The sequence below is a fragment of the Panthera uncia genome, chromosome B1, assembly GCF_023721935.1.
Source record: "Panthera uncia isolate 11264 chromosome B1, Puncia_PCG_1.0, whole genome shotgun sequence".
In the NCBI taxonomy this organism is placed as follows: Eukaryota; Metazoa; Chordata; class Mammalia; order Carnivora; family Felidae; genus Panthera; species Panthera uncia.
The window spans coordinates 39,503,885-39,520,747 of NC_064811.1; the positions used below are offsets into that span (position 1 = coordinate 39,503,885).

General features: G+C 41.1%; 1 protein-coding gene across 2 annotated transcripts in view; it reads right to left on the reverse strand.

Moving 5' to 3' along the window:
- Positions 1 to 1,592: 1,592 nt before the first annotated feature.
- Positions 1,593 to 16,863, reverse strand: part of TXK (TXK tyrosine kinase) — a 61,838-nt gene continuing 46,567 nt past the window's right edge. For both annotated transcript variants that reach the window (XM_049632016.1, XM_049632017.1), the window contains 6 exons: positions 14,983 to 15,154; positions 11,966 to 12,182; positions 9,315 to 9,379; positions 6,734 to 6,852; positions 5,069 to 5,226; positions 1,593 to 2,317 (listed from right to left, as the gene is read on the reverse strand). In XM_049632016.1, the coding sequence (XP_049487973.1) occupies positions 2,249 to 2,317; positions 5,069 to 5,226; positions 6,734 to 6,852; positions 9,315 to 9,379; positions 11,966 to 12,182; positions 14,983 to 15,154 (800 nt within the window). In that variant the 3' untranslated portion in view covers positions 1,593 to 2,248. The remainder of the gene's footprint in view (positions 2,318 to 5,068; positions 5,227 to 6,733; positions 6,853 to 9,314; positions 9,380 to 11,965; positions 12,183 to 14,982; positions 15,155 to 16,863) is intronic.

The window sequence follows — 16,863 nt, forward strand, 5'->3', positions numbered from 1 at the left end:
TCTCAAAAGTGAATAAACATTAAAAACAAAAAGACATTCCAAATTCACCCATTATCTGGCACCTCAGTTACATACGTGTTATCTCCAGTTACTTCTGTTTCTGAGTATCTCACGCTCTGATGAAGTGTTAAAAGGAATAGAGCTTGCCTACCACCACCAATGATTGCTCATAGGAGAGCTGGCGGCTGCCATCACACCTCCAGGAAGGACTCCTCTCTGGACTCACTCCGTCTCTGAACTCCGTCTCCCTGCATGGCAGTGATCGTGACGGCGGGATGCCCTGTGGTCAATCCTAACTCTTCAGCATTTGGATGTCCTGTTCTGTTGCCATAACATTAATCTTGCCCCCGGCCTTGGCTTTTGCTGGTTTGATAGTCTCGCGCCCTCTTGCACGTAACGTCTGCGTTATCTTATTTGACCTAAGATCTCAGCAGTGGGAGCCCTGTCTCGCCTCCCAGATCATGAGGAAAAAGGGTCTGATAGTCTCAGAAACACCAGGGGATCTCACACAAGTATTTCCGAGACCACCACTTGAATTACCAAAGTTGGCCATTCTCGCGTTGGATGCTCATCATTTCAGTGCACGGACCAAGTACCACTGACACTCAAATACATCATTCTTGGAACAGGGAACTAGGACTTAAAAGTCACAACTGCTGCCACACGGCAACTTACAATCTACTGGGAATCCTAACGCAGAACCACGACGCAGGGTAGGGCGATATCAGACGACAGACTCCCAGCGCGAAACCTCACGATGACAACACGTGTGCCTTCTGCCACACCCTTCTTCCTACGCTAATTCTGAACCGCTCACAATGATCAAGACACATTTCCAATCATTCCTACGAACAGCGCCCGAGGAATTAAGATTTAATTATGACCGTGGTTATTTTTATCTTGAATCTAAAACCCCGGGCTTCAGAAATAATGGGAGTTGGAGGTGACGCTTGGCTCTCTAGTGTTTGCCTCCTCTTGTTCTTAGGAGAAAAGCAAGCCGTCTTCTAGAGAGGTACTGGAGGAATTTCCTATGACAAAATGAGGTTTCTTACAGAAGCCCTATAAATACAGAGAACAAATGGATGGTTGCTGGAGAGCGGGGGTGGGGGTGGGAGATACAGGCTTCCAGTTGTAGAATAAATAAGTCACAGGAATAAAAGGCGGAGCATATGAAATATTGTCAGTGATATGGTAATAACAATGTATGGTGACAGATGGCAGCCGCACTTGTGCTGAGCACAGCATAACATACAGAGACGTTGAATCACTATGCTGTCTACCTGAAACGAATATAATGTCAACTATACACAAAAGAAATTGTTTGAGAATTTAACTCGGAAAAGATATGAAATCTTCAAAATGTGTCACTTTTCTTTACCCAACTGTGCAATAAGCATTCTTTGACACTGTAGGGAAAAGAAAATAGATCTATTACCCGTTTTATTTTATTTTTTTTTCAATATATGAAATTTATTGTCAAATTGGTTTCCATACAACACCCAGTGCTCATCCCAAAAGGTGCCCTCCTCAGTACCCATCACCCAGCATTACCCGTTTTAAAAGGAGGCTTCTTAAGTCATCCAGTTTCACATGGACAAAGCGTGAAACTGCAGAATTCAAATTCAAGTTCTCAACTGACCCTGACAATGGATATTACTGGAAACAGAAATGTCACCGGGACCTGTTCAAAGAACTTTGCCTTCACAGTGTTTAAAACTGGAATACAAGAAACTGTCTCCAAAATAATCAGGTATGTGCAAAACCAAGTCCTTAAATAACATAGGAGAGATTATAAAAGACAGTTTAAGAATGTTCACATTCACGTGTCTTGTAAAGGTGCATCTTCCACAAAGGTCCGTCCAGCTCAAAAGGGTTGAATTCTGCAGGGGAGGCTCCTTTATTCCATGAGTTGGCAGAGTTTTTCACTCTCAGGGGCTCCCAGGGCTCTTCTCAGGAAGAGCAGCCACTATGAAGACCACTATGGAGCATTTTCCCCCTCTTCACGTATGGGACACGGAGAACAACACAGAAAAATGAGAGTCGGAAAGTCCCTTTCAAAGACATCCCTGTAGAAAATATGACTGTCAGAGTATTTTTAAATTTTAAAGTTTGAAAAGCCTGTGATCTTTGCACTGTTTCCAAGAGTCAGCAACTCTAAAGGAAGGTGTTCATCATCAGTGACCCCGAACAGGATTTCCTTTTGTGATAATTTTGCAAGATGATCCTCTGGGTTGGCCTCCCATTCGTGTCACCAGGTCTCCGCAATCTCTGTGAGAACCTGCAGCAACTCAGTGAACGTCGGGCGGCCTTTGGGTTTCTGGAAAAGGGAAATAAAGATGGTCAGCTCAGCGTAGAATTCACTCAGATACCGGCTCTGGAACGGGCTGGCAGGGACCTGGATCTAGGCTGGTTCTCCACGAATGGAAGAGAATGACACCTTGGCTGATGCAAAGGACAAGACTGGTAGTTGAATGAAGCATGAGTGTGAAAATATAAGAGTAGAGGGCTGCAAAAATAAAATAGCCTGAGCTGCAGACACCAGCCACAGGTGGCTATTTAAATTTAAATTAATTAAAATTAAATATATTTTGGAATTCAATTCTCAGTCACACTAGCCACTTTCCAATTTTTCAAGAGCCAGGTGTGGGTACCATATTGGAGAGGGCAGACATAACACATTTCCACCATCACAGAAAGTCCCACTGGACAGCACTGCCCTAGAGATCTTTTCGGGTGACATGATGTGCACGGGGTAAAAACAAGGGCTGGGAGAGAATGGGCATCCAGAGTACCAGGCTGTTACACTCTTCCCCAGTTATTTACTACATTTGGTCCCCTGTAAAAGGAAAGATTTCAGTCAGAAAGCACAAGCCATGTTTTCATAAAGGACTTTGCAGGTCCTGGGGCCTAGACTGTGCAGTCTTAAGGCTCAGTCAACAAAATCCACGGTCATGGAGACAAGGTCTGGAACATTTTTCCTATTTCACCAGGGGATGTGGTTTGGCTTTGGCTCCACGAGGGTAGAAAAGATGACCCTGTTGGCATCTTTGAAATCCATGGGAAATAGAACTACTCACGGTAGCTACATTCTCACCAAGATCGCTGCCAACTGGGTTCATGGGGAGCCCCCACTCTTACTGGTTTATAAACACATGGCATCGATAAAAAGGGTCAAGCAGAAGGATACATAAGCACACGTTCAAGTCCTCCTGGAGATTCCAGGAATAATTTGTGGAGTTTTTTGAGGAGGCTGACGTTCTGCAGGTAGAAGAGCCTATGAAACAGTTATGTGTGTATCAGTGTGTGTGTATCAGTACAAACATAATCATATTTGAATTTAAAGGGACCTAAGCACTTAGGACCTAAGCACTTAAATTTGAATTTAAAGGGACCTAAGGTGGTATTTAGACCACCTTAAAGAGTTGTGTGTAAATCACCTTTTGCAAACAAGTAAATCAGCATAACTAAAAACGTTGTTTTAATCAATGTTCTGACTACAATTTGAAACTGACATCACTTACGGGGTCCTCCTGCCAGCCTCGGATTTACTCTCCTTTTTCCTCTCCACCGATAAATAAAATCTCAATAAGAGTTATATTTTATGCCATGTACCTGTATATTGTTCCACATACGATATAGGTTTCTGAGCTATTTACATTGTTATTGCAGAGAAGCTCTTAAGGCAGCCATTGGCTACTAATAGCTCATTTAACATTTTCCGATGTTTTTCAAGATTCCTTCCAGAGCAGCTCATCATATGCATAATATTTTCATACACCAAGGATCTTTATAAAACTAATACATCTCTGGAATGTGAACAACATCACTCTTGAAATACTGAGTTTTTCAGTCATCATGGTTTCTCAGCCAGGAGAAAAACTCCTCATTTAGCTGCGGTTTTTCTTGACTAACACTGTCAGCTGGAGACAGAAAGCTGTCAAAAATCACAGAGGAGTCTGATATGAAGGAGAGAGGTGTGTTGAGTCTGTGCCCAGAAAAGATAGAATATGCCTGGTTTTATTTTTAAGCTCAGCATTTCAAGAAAAAGAAAACCTGGACCCCCACCCCCCCAGAGAGAATTTCCTGACTCGAAGTTTCTGACACACTTTCTGTCTTGATTCCTATTCTGGCTTAATCTATCAGGAGTCTTGAGTGCCCAAAAAAGAGCTGAAACCCATTAGCCTGGGGAAAACAAGACAAATTGCAGGAGACTGAAGTAAATAAAAACACCCTCCTTCTCTTTCAATGTGGAAATTTACCAAACCTGATTCGACTCTCCGTTTCCACCCACCAGTTCTTAAAGGAGTAAAACACCTCATCGCTTAAGTTCTAGTAGCACCGAGAGCTTCTGCAGGAGCCAATCTGAGAAAAGTAAGACTTGAAAAATGCACTGAATTCTCCAGAGGAAAGACTGTTGCTAAAAACAAATGGACTCGGGGCCCCTGGGTGACTTAGTTGGTTAAGCGTCTGACTTCAGCTCAGGTCATGATCTTGCAGTTCGTGGGTTTGAGCCCTGTGTTGGGCTCTGTACTGACAGCTCAGAGCCTGGAGCCTGCTTCAAGTTCTGTTTCTCCCTCTCTCTGCCCTTCCCTCACTCATGCTCTGTCTCTCTCTCTCTCAAAAATAAACATTAAAAATAATTAAAAAATAATAATAATAAAAACAAAATGGACTAACGATCTTATGGTGGCAGCTTCACATAGAAATAGTACTCCTGGGGGCGCCTGGGTGGCTCAGTCGGTTAAGCGTCCGACTTCAGCTCAGGTCATGATCTCGTGGCCCCGCATCGGGCTGTGTGCTGACAGTTCGGATTCTGTGTCTCCCTCTGTCTCTCTGCCCCTCTCCTGCTTGTGTGCTCTCTATTGCTCTCTCTCTCAAAAAGTACAGAAACGTTAAAAATTTTTTTAATTTAAAAAAAAAGAAATAGTACTTCTGGCTCTTAGGGATCATTATCAGGAAACAACCCCTCTTCCTGCCATGCTGGAGTCCTCAGGTAACGCTTGTGACACTCAGGTCTGTTCTCAGATGCTGGGAATGCCAACTTCGTAGGAAAGCAGGGGACACTCACCTCATGCCAGCAGCTGTACATGACTTCATATATGGACATTGGTGCCAGTTGAGGACGGTACAGCCTGAAGCCTTTAGAAATGGCTTCCACAACTTGCAAATTTGACTTATTTTCAAAAGGCATTTTTCCTTCTGTAAAAACTTCCCACATCAAAACTCCTACACATAAAATGCACGTAAACAAGAGGTTACTTGAAACGGCAAGAACTGTTTCCAACCACAAGGCCTCCTTTTCCTCTTCCAGCCTCTGAATTATAATCATCCAGAATGAGAACGGTTCTGTCTAGGAATCAGACTATGTGTACTGGAGTTTTCGAACAGGCTTATCATTTGAAAACATTCCAAGTAAAAACAATGCCTTTCTTTCCCGTTGGTCTTGACTTGCCTCCCTAGTGAAAGCAAGTGCTGCCAGCACTTTTGTTTCTAAGTATGCTCATGTCTTCACACCCTGAAATCAACATTCTGCCGTTCCCTCTGCCATTCCATGGAAAATGACAGAATTGTGGGAGCCTCTGCTGCCTGCTAAGGCCAAGAGTTTCCCGACCAGTAGATGGCGCACGTTCCCCTCTTCCCACTGAAAGATGAGGCTGCTGGGTAGGGCGGAATATCTAGCAGGGGCTTGGTACCTAAGCAGATATTCTATAATCACCGATTGATTGATTGATCAGTGAAACTCCTTCAGTGCTCTCATCTGGACTTCATTTAATTATTCACTTATTCTAAGAATATGTATTGTGCATTGATTAGGGGCCAGGAGTCTGCTAGAGCCATAAGATTCTAAGAACGAGACCGGTCCGTGTGCTCAAGAAGCTCACTGTCCAGTGGGAAGTAGAGACAAGTGGTCAGGTAAAGCTCAGAAATTCTAACTGTTCTGCAGCCACTTGATGAGGTCCTTGTGTTTCTATCCACGAATCTCACAACTTAACTGCTCTCCCGTAGAGCTTAAAATGTCACCTGCCAAGATGACCACAAGGCAGTGGACAGCTAAAGAGATCAATGATACAAGCTTAACCTTACGTGGACAATAAAATTCACACCCTTCTGAGGGTTCAGATGTCTTTCCAAACCCAAGAAGCTATCGGGAGAGGTCTGGGCTAAAGAGAATAGCTTATTGCACATTTATTGCCACTTTTTGAAAACCAACTTGAAGAACAAACTCTACTGGACACGGTCTACAGTGTCTCCTCCTCAGTGAAGAACGTTACACAATATAAACTCCAGTTGACAGTTCCCAAGGAGGCCAACATCTAAATTCCACCAAGTTTGAAGGTAATGGAATAAATGAGGTGGAGTTGCTTCGTAGTCAGACAATGAAGTGTATCAGTTACACTCAAAATTCAGGGACACCTTAAGATTCCTTTTCCTTGCAAGTCTCTGTGGTGTAGGAAAGTTGGCTGAGTTTGTTTTCTAGATCAGTAGACTCTTTGTTATAGTTTTACAGCAAGTGCTCAATGGGAAAGGAAAAGATCCAAAAGTAGACTTCTGTAAGAAGGTGCATGACACAAGTTGCCAAAGACAGCCTGGATGTGTTTAGAACACCTAAGATAGAAGCACAGTTGCAAAAAGACCTTTTTCAAATGCCACATCATATTAAAAAATCAAACCTTAAAAAAGACTGGCCTTGTATTAAATCAGCCACCATCAAAAGAATATCAAATTTACTCACCAAACGACCAGACGTCAGATTTGCTGCTGTACTTGTTGAAGTGGAAAACTTCAGGAGGGGACCACTTGACGGGGAACTTGGCCCCAGAAGAACTGATATACTCATCATCCAAAACGTACCTAAGGTTATTAGATCCAAAGGTTATTAGGTCCAAAACACCTTGTGCTAAATACCTCCAAGTTCAGTTTAGTTTAACCCCCCTTAGTCTACTTCGAGTTCTAAAAGAGAAAGCATTTTACACCAGAAATGTTCCGCATACCTTCTCTTGTTTACCAAAGTGGGAAAGTATCCTATACAGTGATTCCTCCCCAAACCAAGCCTCAATTCTGTTTATTTGGGTTTCAGAAAACCAGAGCAATTCTTCAAAATCGATTGGAATTGGTAGCCCACTGACTACCTTAGTTACGACAAACTCTTAATTCTGCAAAGGAGCATGCTGATGCTCTAATAACCAAAGTTATAAAATGAAAAGTAACAAATAGGGGCGCCTGGGTGACTCAGTTGGCTAAGTGTCCGACTTCAGCTCAGGTCATGATCTCATGGTTTCTGGGTTCGAGCCCCGCATCCAGCTCTGTGCTGACAGCTCAGAGCCTGAAGCCTGCTTCAGATTCTGTGTCTCCCTCTCTCTCTCTGCCCCTCCTCTGCTCATGCTCTCTCTCTCTCTCTCTCTCAAAAAGTAAATAAACATTAAAAAATAATATATATATATATATATATATATATATATATATATATATAGCAAAGAACAAATTCAAGGTTAGGTGCCTTATTTTCTTTCCTCATGCATAGATGTTTTGTGAGGCAGAAGAGGGGGAAAATAAAAATATTGAATATAATACATTTGTTGTAAAAAATTGCCAGTGCATTAAAATGGCCCTATATGAAATCAATAATAACTATCACCTCCTTTTAAAAACTACAAAAATATTAAACTTCTATTTTTTTTTTGAGAATTGTAGGCAGGAGCATCCAACTATGGGAACGTGGAGAGAAGAGATGATAACTAGGTCTTGCTGTGTAGCCCCCAGAGTGGGCAGCATAGTATTTTTGAATTATTTATTACTGCTTCCTCGCACTCTCTTTTTTTCCCCACATACCCTACTTCAGCCCACCTTTAAGTGCTTTCTTGAGCCAGAGGTCATTCCACTAAGGGAAAGAGTGGGTAATAGAAAACAAAAGGGAAAGAGCCATTTTTCATAGCTTTGGAGTGTCAAAGTTCTAAGCATTCTGGAGAAGGAGAAGGACTGAGTTGTTAACAAAATATTTGGGAGAATGGCCCATAAATAAGAGTGGTATCTCACCACCACCACCCATCCCTCCAGAAAAAGACCCCTGCAGCTGGGAGGTGGGAGAGAATAAAGGGAAAGGGAAGGCGTATTAGACATTAGGGGGCAGCAGAGACAGGGTCCTGTACCCTCACCCTACAAGGGCTGCCTCGATCACATTGCATGAGAAAAAGGCCCCACTTCCCACAATAGGTTGGTGGGATTCAACAGCAAAACAGAGCCTGGGCCTCTTCCCCAGGTCAAGCCCCAGGAAAAGCAAAAAGATTCCAGAAAATAAAGAGCTGTGGATGTGCTTAGGTAAATAGGGCCTTGGATAGATAGCTCCAGGGGGTTTTCTAATCATGGTGAATTCCAGTATGACAGCATCTTGCAGACAGAAATTTGGGATGAATCGACAGCCACCTGTGCAGATGTTCAGCCAAGGACAAAGCAGGAGGACAGTGGCTGCAAGGACACCAGTGCCAATGGATAACAAGGAGCAGACATGTCCTCTCCAATATATGGCCCCATGAAACATACAGAATTTGAATTTGACCTTGGAATCAGAGAGAAATCCTGAATTCACAGGAATTAAGTTTTTAGCAACCTGAAGGAAAGGGGGCTCAAAATATAAATTGCATTGAGTTGTAGAAAATAAGGTTAGATTTTCTACATTTGACTCGCAGTCTTAAAGTCAACTACTACATTGGATAATAGAAATACATGATGAGGGTGCCTGGGTGGCTCAATGGGTTAAGCACCTGGCTCTTGATTTCGGCGCAGGTCATGATCTCACAGTTCATGAGTTCAAGCCCACATCAGGCTCTGTGCTGACAGTGCAGAGCCTGCTTGGGATTCTCTCTCTCCCTCTGTCCCTCCCCTGCTGTGTCTCTGGAAAAATAAATAAACTAACAACAACAACAAAAAGAAATGCATGATGATGACACAGAAAAATCAGAGCTAAACAAATTTATTCTTTTTCTCTTTCAGAAATATACATGTATCAGAAAAGCTTTTTTTTAACCTTTTTATGATGATGAGTAGATTGAGAAATATTATACATTTTAAGATATGCCTGAAAATAACCTGAAAAAATATCAAAATAGTCCAAAATATCCATTTAACTCACAGCTAAAATTGGTTTATGTCCTAAAATTCAAAGCAGGGCAACAGGCCTAACAACCACATCAATACTTTCCTCACAGGAAAAAAAAAAAATGCTATTAACATTTTCAGTTTGTCAGTAGACAGATATAAGATTCCCTCGTATGAGTAAACAAACAAACAAAATATATATATATATATATATTACGTACCTCGTCATTCCAAAGTCTGATATTTTTACTATACTTGCAGCACTGACCAAACAATTCCTTGCTGCCTATAAAAAGAAGAAAGGAATCCAAGTTTGAAGATAGTTTTTTTCTTTCAAGAGTTTCTACTCTCCTTTTTCTTAGTTTATTTGGACCCCCACACTACTTTCCTGTATGAGCAGCCATTTTATTTTTATGGTGACACCTGTCAATGCCACATATGACTCAATATATCTGCCCTTACGTGATGGATTGTAATGACGCTTCAAAGAAATAACAAAAAGAAAAAGAAAAAGAAATTTTAATACCTTTTCTTCTAAAAGTTTTTAATTATTCGCAAGAAGTATCTTTGATAAATGGGAAGACTAAATCAAAGAGATGTTAAACTATGAATCCTGGCATTAAAATTAATGTGTATTTTTAAATAATGCAGAGACAATGTATTTGATGCCAAAATAATCCATTTTCAGAGAGCTTAGTCAAAGAAAATCACTGATTTGGTATTTAGCCTCATGTAAATCAATAACTGTTTGATCTTTTTTTTCTCTCTTCTAAGCTCCCATGTGGGTCAGTTAGTCCAAAAACAAAGGCGAGGAACTAAAAATGGCAAGCTAGGAGGAGTCAATTTGGAAGAGTTTCACAAATACTAGCAAGGATCTCAAAGCCAAACCACAAGGCAAGCCCTTGACAGGGAAAAGACTCCTGGTTAACTGATACATTTTAACTGGCATGAAGGTAAGTGGAATAGAACACAAAAGAAAGCAATCAAGGAAGAAACCAAGGACAGGAGGACCTGAGAGAACCCACTTTGGAACAAACAGAGTGACTGAGTTTTGAATTCTAATCCCTGTCAGAAAAGACCAACCTGCAGAGACTAGGAAAGTAAGCTAGGTGGAATTCATGCCATATCCATCCATTCCAAAATTTGCTCGATAGCTACTACGTACTGAAGATGGGGAAATGTGCCATGAGGGATACAGAATGATAATGTAGCTCTGGAATAGCAATAGTTAGCATTGCTGAGCTCGCTCTATGCCAGGAGCAGGTGTAAGGGCCTACACATATTAATGCATGTAATTCCCCCAACAAGCCCATAGGAGGAAGCTGCTATAATTAATACCACTGTACTAGTTAACGAGTTTGCCCAATCTCACACAGCTAGTAAGAAACAAAGGTGAGATATTAACCCAGGCAGTCTAGCTCTAGAGCACTGGTTGTGAATCTTGGCTACGCACTGAGCTCACCAGGGAAATTTTCAAAAAATATTTATGGCTAGATTCTACCCCCAGAGAGTCTGACTTAATTGGTCTGGGGCATGGCCTGGGTATCGTGATGTTTTAGAAGTTCCCAGGTGATTCTAAGGCACAGCTAAATCTGAGAAAACTGCTCTGTAATCTGTGTTCTTATCACACAGCTCAGAAGTCTAGGCATTGATATCAGGGAATTTAGAGTCTAATAGTTGTGTAAACAATGTGAACAATTAACTATTATAGGAAGTGGTAAATATTAAATGCCATGAGAATTCTTCGTCACCTGTAAATCCAGCAATAAGTGTGCTAAGGCCAATGAAATTATGCCTCCTTTCTCTCCCCAGAATGCTCTAGCCTGAATGATAGACAATAAAGTCCCCCTGGTCATGGGAGGAAGTACAGGATGACCCTCTCGGTGATGATACCAGTGACATCTCACAGATTCTCAAGTTCTCGTTGGGGTTAATTTTTGGACTTAGAAATGAGACATGGAAAGGCAGAGAAGGAATAGTGTGAACATCATGAATAAATATGGAGGGGATACAAAATGTTTTTCGAGGCAAGGTAGCAAGGCAGGAAAGCAGAGCTATTAGCATTTGGGGCAAGACAAGCTTTAATTTTTTGTTTGCTTGTTTTTTTAGGACATAATGTTCCGAGTATCACAGAACAGAATGATTTGGCATTTCTCGTCCTCCTCAGTCGTGCCGGCAATGCCACTGCGATACTGTGACAACCAAAGCACCTCCATGTGGGGGCAGTTTCATCCCTGGCTGTTCTCCAGTGCCCGGCCGCGGGCCTGGCATATACTGCCATTCAATCCGTATTTGATCATTGGTTAAAGGAAGAAAAGTGGAAGCAATGGAAGAAGACAGGGAAGGCGACAGGAAAGAAAAGTAAATTCGCTTTGGTTGGTTGATCAGTGTGGTAGTTCATTAGTTCCAGGCATATTTAGAGTAACACCTTACTTGGCTGCAGCATTAATGAGTAATTAAAAAGAAAGCCACATGTCCCAGAGAATTACATCAATAGGAAAGCATTTAGAAATGAAGCCAAAGGTATTTTACTGAAAATATTCAAAGTACTTGGGGCACCTGGGTGGCTCAGTTGGTTAAGCATCCAACTTTTGATTTCAGGCTCAGGTCATGATCTCAGGGTTCATGGGTTCAAGCCCTGCAGGGCTCTTTGTGCTGACAGTGCAGGGGCTACTTGGGATTCTCTCTCTCCCTCTCTCTCTCTGCCCCCCCCTCCCCCACTAACGTTCTCTCTCTCTCTCTCTCTCTCTCTCAAAATAAATAAATACATATTTAAAGATAAATAAGTAAAATTAAATATTGAAAGTCCTCAAGCGTCCTGATCTTCCGAAAGGCAACACGTAAAACATCAGCGAGTTTGCGGGGTGCTTACTAAATCCCGATGAATAAAGCGGCTCCTCTCCAGATACTCCATTCCCTCACAGACATCCTGGCACATGCTCAGCAGCATTTCCTTCCGCAGCGCTCCCCTCCTCTCTCGGAGATAGCTCAGCAGGCAGCCGTTCTCCATGAACTCCGTCACGATGTAGAGGGGCTTCTGCTGAACGCACACTCCGTACAGCTGGACCAGCCTTGAGTGCGATAATTTCCTGATGAGGAAGAGCACACACGCGCCCGTGAGCGGATTCGTTTCGGCGATTCGAAGCGCTTAGACTCCGTTGGTGAAATGTACCAACTCTGCATTATTGTCAACAACGAGATACGCGAAAAACCCAGCCCCAGAGAACGTGGAAGTTTCCTTTCCACCGTGCGCGCTGGATAAGTGGGGTCAGGAGTTCAAGCGGTACTGCCCAAGTCCCTACAGAATATTACGTGCTCCCATATCGTTTTTTTTTTTCTGCTTTCCATCCTGTAAGCCCCTTGCCTCCTCGTTGCTACTTTTCCTTGCTCAGGTCTTCCCAAGAGTTCCTGTTCCTGAGGTTTCAACTTTTCTAACTGCGGCTGCTCAGGCAAAATTTCCATACAGACAGAAGGGAGGAAACAGTGATTGATGCATTTAAGAAAGAAAAGAAAGGAAAGGAAGGAAGGAAGGAAGGAAGGGAAAGAAAGAAAGAAAGAAAGAAAGAAAGAAAGAAAGAAAGAAGAAAATTAAATGATAAAGAATAAAGGCATTTAAAAAAAAAGAAAATTTCAGACAAAGTTGGAAACTGAAAAATACCTACCAACATGAAACCCTTCTCTGTGTTCAGCAATCCAGTCACCAAACACACACACACACACACACACACACACACACACACACCCTTGAAAGTTACCTATTAAAATACATACAGAAAAAATAAAATAAAATACAGAATTCTTTAGTCATCTAAACTTCAAAAGTTTACTGTTTCTTCTGGAGTATGTAGCATTCAATCATGGAAAATAATATTCAAGTTAATGTTTATAATTTTAGAAGATGTGTAACAAGCCAATTTCTCTGTCACTCAGAAATAACTTGAAATGTTACCTCTTTTCATTTATAGAGGTAAAATAAAATCAATGACTCGGGAGGATTATTTACCTTAAAATAATGTATGTGAGTGATTGACATCTTACCATATAAGTAGCATGCAAAAACACTTCCAGTCAGTAGAAAAAAGGCATTCAGAGAATCTATACATGATTTTCATCTGTAGATATGTATCTTAAATACGTATATTTTGTCTGATTTATCTTTCTAATTCATAAAGCATACTTTCAGTTAAGGGATGCAATTTACATGTATGCAGAATAATGGCGGGAAAGTCGTTCTTAAAATGGAATATTGACTTGCCATGAGAAAACCACCACACTGATACCCACAGACAAACATCTGAGAATTGAAACATTATGCTATGTTTGTTTAGCAAGATCACTGGAGCAGTGACAAATACATTGATGAACTAACACAGGTGATACAGTAGAAAGCCAATCAAACATGGCAGGGGAGACATCCTGGAGGAGGTGACATTTAAACTACACACTTACAAAAAGGAGGTACTACTATATTACCAAGATGTGTATGCTTCACAGAGCTCAATGCATGTCAGTATGTACTTTTTAAAAGATGACTGTATTTGCAACAGGATGTTAGAAGGAAATTTTTCTGCCTCACTTTCAAAACATCAGGAAAAAACAGACTGTTCAAACCCAACAGTACATTGTGTTCACCTGAACTGACTTAAAAATAAGCCCTTAGCTTCATTCCTGCCTCTGTAAACTTCCTGGAGCTATCGTTATTTCCTCCACTCCATGGATCTTCCACTGTCTTCAAAACATCTTCCCCAGCAACCTGAACCCCAAATGCCCAGTAGGGCTTGAACCTTTCAAGAATCCTCTCAACGTGACATTGGACATCTCTAATTCTTTCATTTCCTAGGAATTCCAGTATAGGCTTCGACTTCCCCTGAACCACATGTCTCCCAGTCTTTCTTTTCTTATCACACCTATCTAATCAACACAGGGGAATATAATGTTTTGTCTCTCCTTTAGATACAGGAAAACTAGGGTCTGATGCCAATGGTATCAGGGAACACATTCCAGACAGATAGCCGCCTGGGGTAATCTAGGGGCACGAAATCATCTTTGGGAAGCTGATATGACTGGAAAATGTGTTTAATATAACTTCTCCTGAAATTAATTTTACTATAAGTGGATGGGAAGAATATTTCGATAGGACACTTGGGGTATGGGTTGAGAGCCCCAAGAGACAGCATTGCTCTGTCTTTAAAGGAGAATGGGTCCAGTTATCGATTCTGGTTTCTTTGTTTGTTTGTTTTCCATTGAGGTCTGCAAGTTTAGAACAGAACATAATTGCTTTGGAGAACAGAATTGAGGTGACACCATCTGGGGTTTTCATTTTTCACCACAATGCTACTCCCCATTGTTGAACAAATACTTTCTTTATACCAAATTATCGGCTTGTCCTGATCCAACTCAGATTACAGACGTAAGACACATATTCAACTAAGTCAAAATGCTGATCTGAGAAATCACAGAAGTCAGGAACAGTGTCCAGTGGGCCACAAAGAGTCACTTCTGTTAGAGCTCAGGATTCTTAAATTCTCTGAAAGCAAATACTTTACCCTTATATTACCATTTAGACAAAATCAACATTTTTGCTTCCAGGAAAAGCAAAAAAGAAAGTCCTGTAAAGACTTGTCACTTTCATGGATTATCTCACTTAATTCACATGTTGATGCAGTAACGAAGGTATTGTTATCCCCGTTTTACAGGTGAAGAAACTGAGGCTCGGAAAGGTGAAATAACTCACTCAGGTCACACAGAGATCAAATAATTTTCTCAGGTCACACAACTAGCTTGGGCAGAGTTGTGACACAAATCCAGGTGTAACTGCTCCAAACTCCGTGTTCTTTCCATAACACCAGAATGTTGCATGAAATTGATCTGGGTGTTGCTTATACTTACGTCATCACTTTAGCCTCTTCGATGAAGTCCTCTTCAGACATGGAGCCTTCGCTGATGGCCTTGATAGCTACCTGGATGTGTGCTCGCCATTGCCCTAAATGGACTACCCCAAACTGACCGCTTCCAATCTCCTTCACAAACGCCAACTCAGCGGGATCTATCTCCCACTTTTCTAGAAAAGTAAAACATCCATGTTACAAGTAGGGTAAATTTTTAGAGCTGGGAACGATTTAGGAATTATCTAGACCTATTCTATTCTTTTACAAAGAGGCTAAAAATGTTATAAATGAGTGGAACAGAACAGTAAACATTTTTAATACCCTCACTGTGGTTTTCATGTGTAATTCCAGAATTCGAGCTTAAAGATATAAACTTGACTTACTTAGAGAGGAATTATGGATATCAAAACATACGTTCTCTTTCCAGAGGGACGCAGGATGAAATGCAACACTTTGCCTTTCTAAAACAAACCTACCAAAACTACACCTGGGCCCTAAAATATGTATGTCCCCATCTGGTTTTGTCCTGCTGAGTAAACTTGTGAGGCACAACATTTGGTCCCCCCCCCGATACCCCCCATTTCACCTCCTTCTGTTGTTCCTCTGCCCACTCCCACCCCCAAAGGGCTTTTCTGCCTTGGTGTTTTCTTCTTAGGAAAAAGTCTAACATTCATCTAATAAGTCCAATGTTTAGGATTCTAACTCACATGTATCTATGTTTGAAGTGAAATTTGTGGTATGGTATATCTGACTTCCATAGAACTAAATGAAGAAAAAAGAACTGTTTTTAAATTAACCCTCTTATGGGTGGTGGGCATTGAGGAGGGCACTTGGGATGAGCACTGGGTGTTGTATGTAAGCCAATTTGACAATAAATTATATTTAAAAAAATAAATAAAAATAATCTCAAAAAATTTTAAAAAAATAAAGTGAAGAAAACACACACACACAAATTTCGTTATCAATTAACGAAAAATAAAAATAAAATAACCCTCTTGACAATCCATTTTAGTATCTCCTTTTATATTGCAACACCGCCATCTGCTGGAGCTTTAGAATAATGCAGTTTAAAGAGTTGTAAAGGCCAACTTTGCAAAGTGCTCTCCCTCCGGATAGCAGGTGTTTTAAAAGTAACATGAGAAAAAAAAAATTTTTTTTAATAAATAAATAAAAGCAACATGGGAGAATATACTTATGACCTTGATATTGGCAAGAATTTATTCAACATAATATAACCATAAAGGAAAATATTGACAAATTACACTTCGTAAAAATTCTACCAAATACACCCCATTAAGAGAGTGAAAAGGAATGGGGCACCTGGGTGTCTCAGTCAGTTGAGCATCCAACTTCAGCTCAGGTCATGATCTCTCAGTTCCTGAGCTCAAGCCCCTCATCGGCTCTGTGCTGACAGCTCAGAGCCTGGAGCCAACTTCGGATTCTGTGTCTCCCTCTCTCTCTCTGCCTCTGCCCCTGCCCCTCTCTCTCTTAAAAATAAATAAGCATTCAAAAATTTTTTTAAAAGAGAGTGAAAAGGAAAGCCACATATTGGGAGAAGATATTTCTAAAATGCGTAACCAGTAAGGAATTCGTATTCAGAATATGAAAAAAAAAATCAGAAAAAGGCAGATAAGTATATTTCTAAGAGTTAAAAAACTTGAATAGAGTATGCTCTCACAAAAGGGTATACCCAAATGGCCACTAAATTGATCAAAATAATTAGTCATCGGGGAAATGCAAATTTAAACCACAATGAAATACGATTACTACACATGCCAGATTGGCTAACGTGAAAACCAAAGAAAAGAATCCACAGGAATGACTAAACATTAGCAAGGGCAAAGGTGTGGAGCACCTGGAACTCCCATACGCTATTGATTGA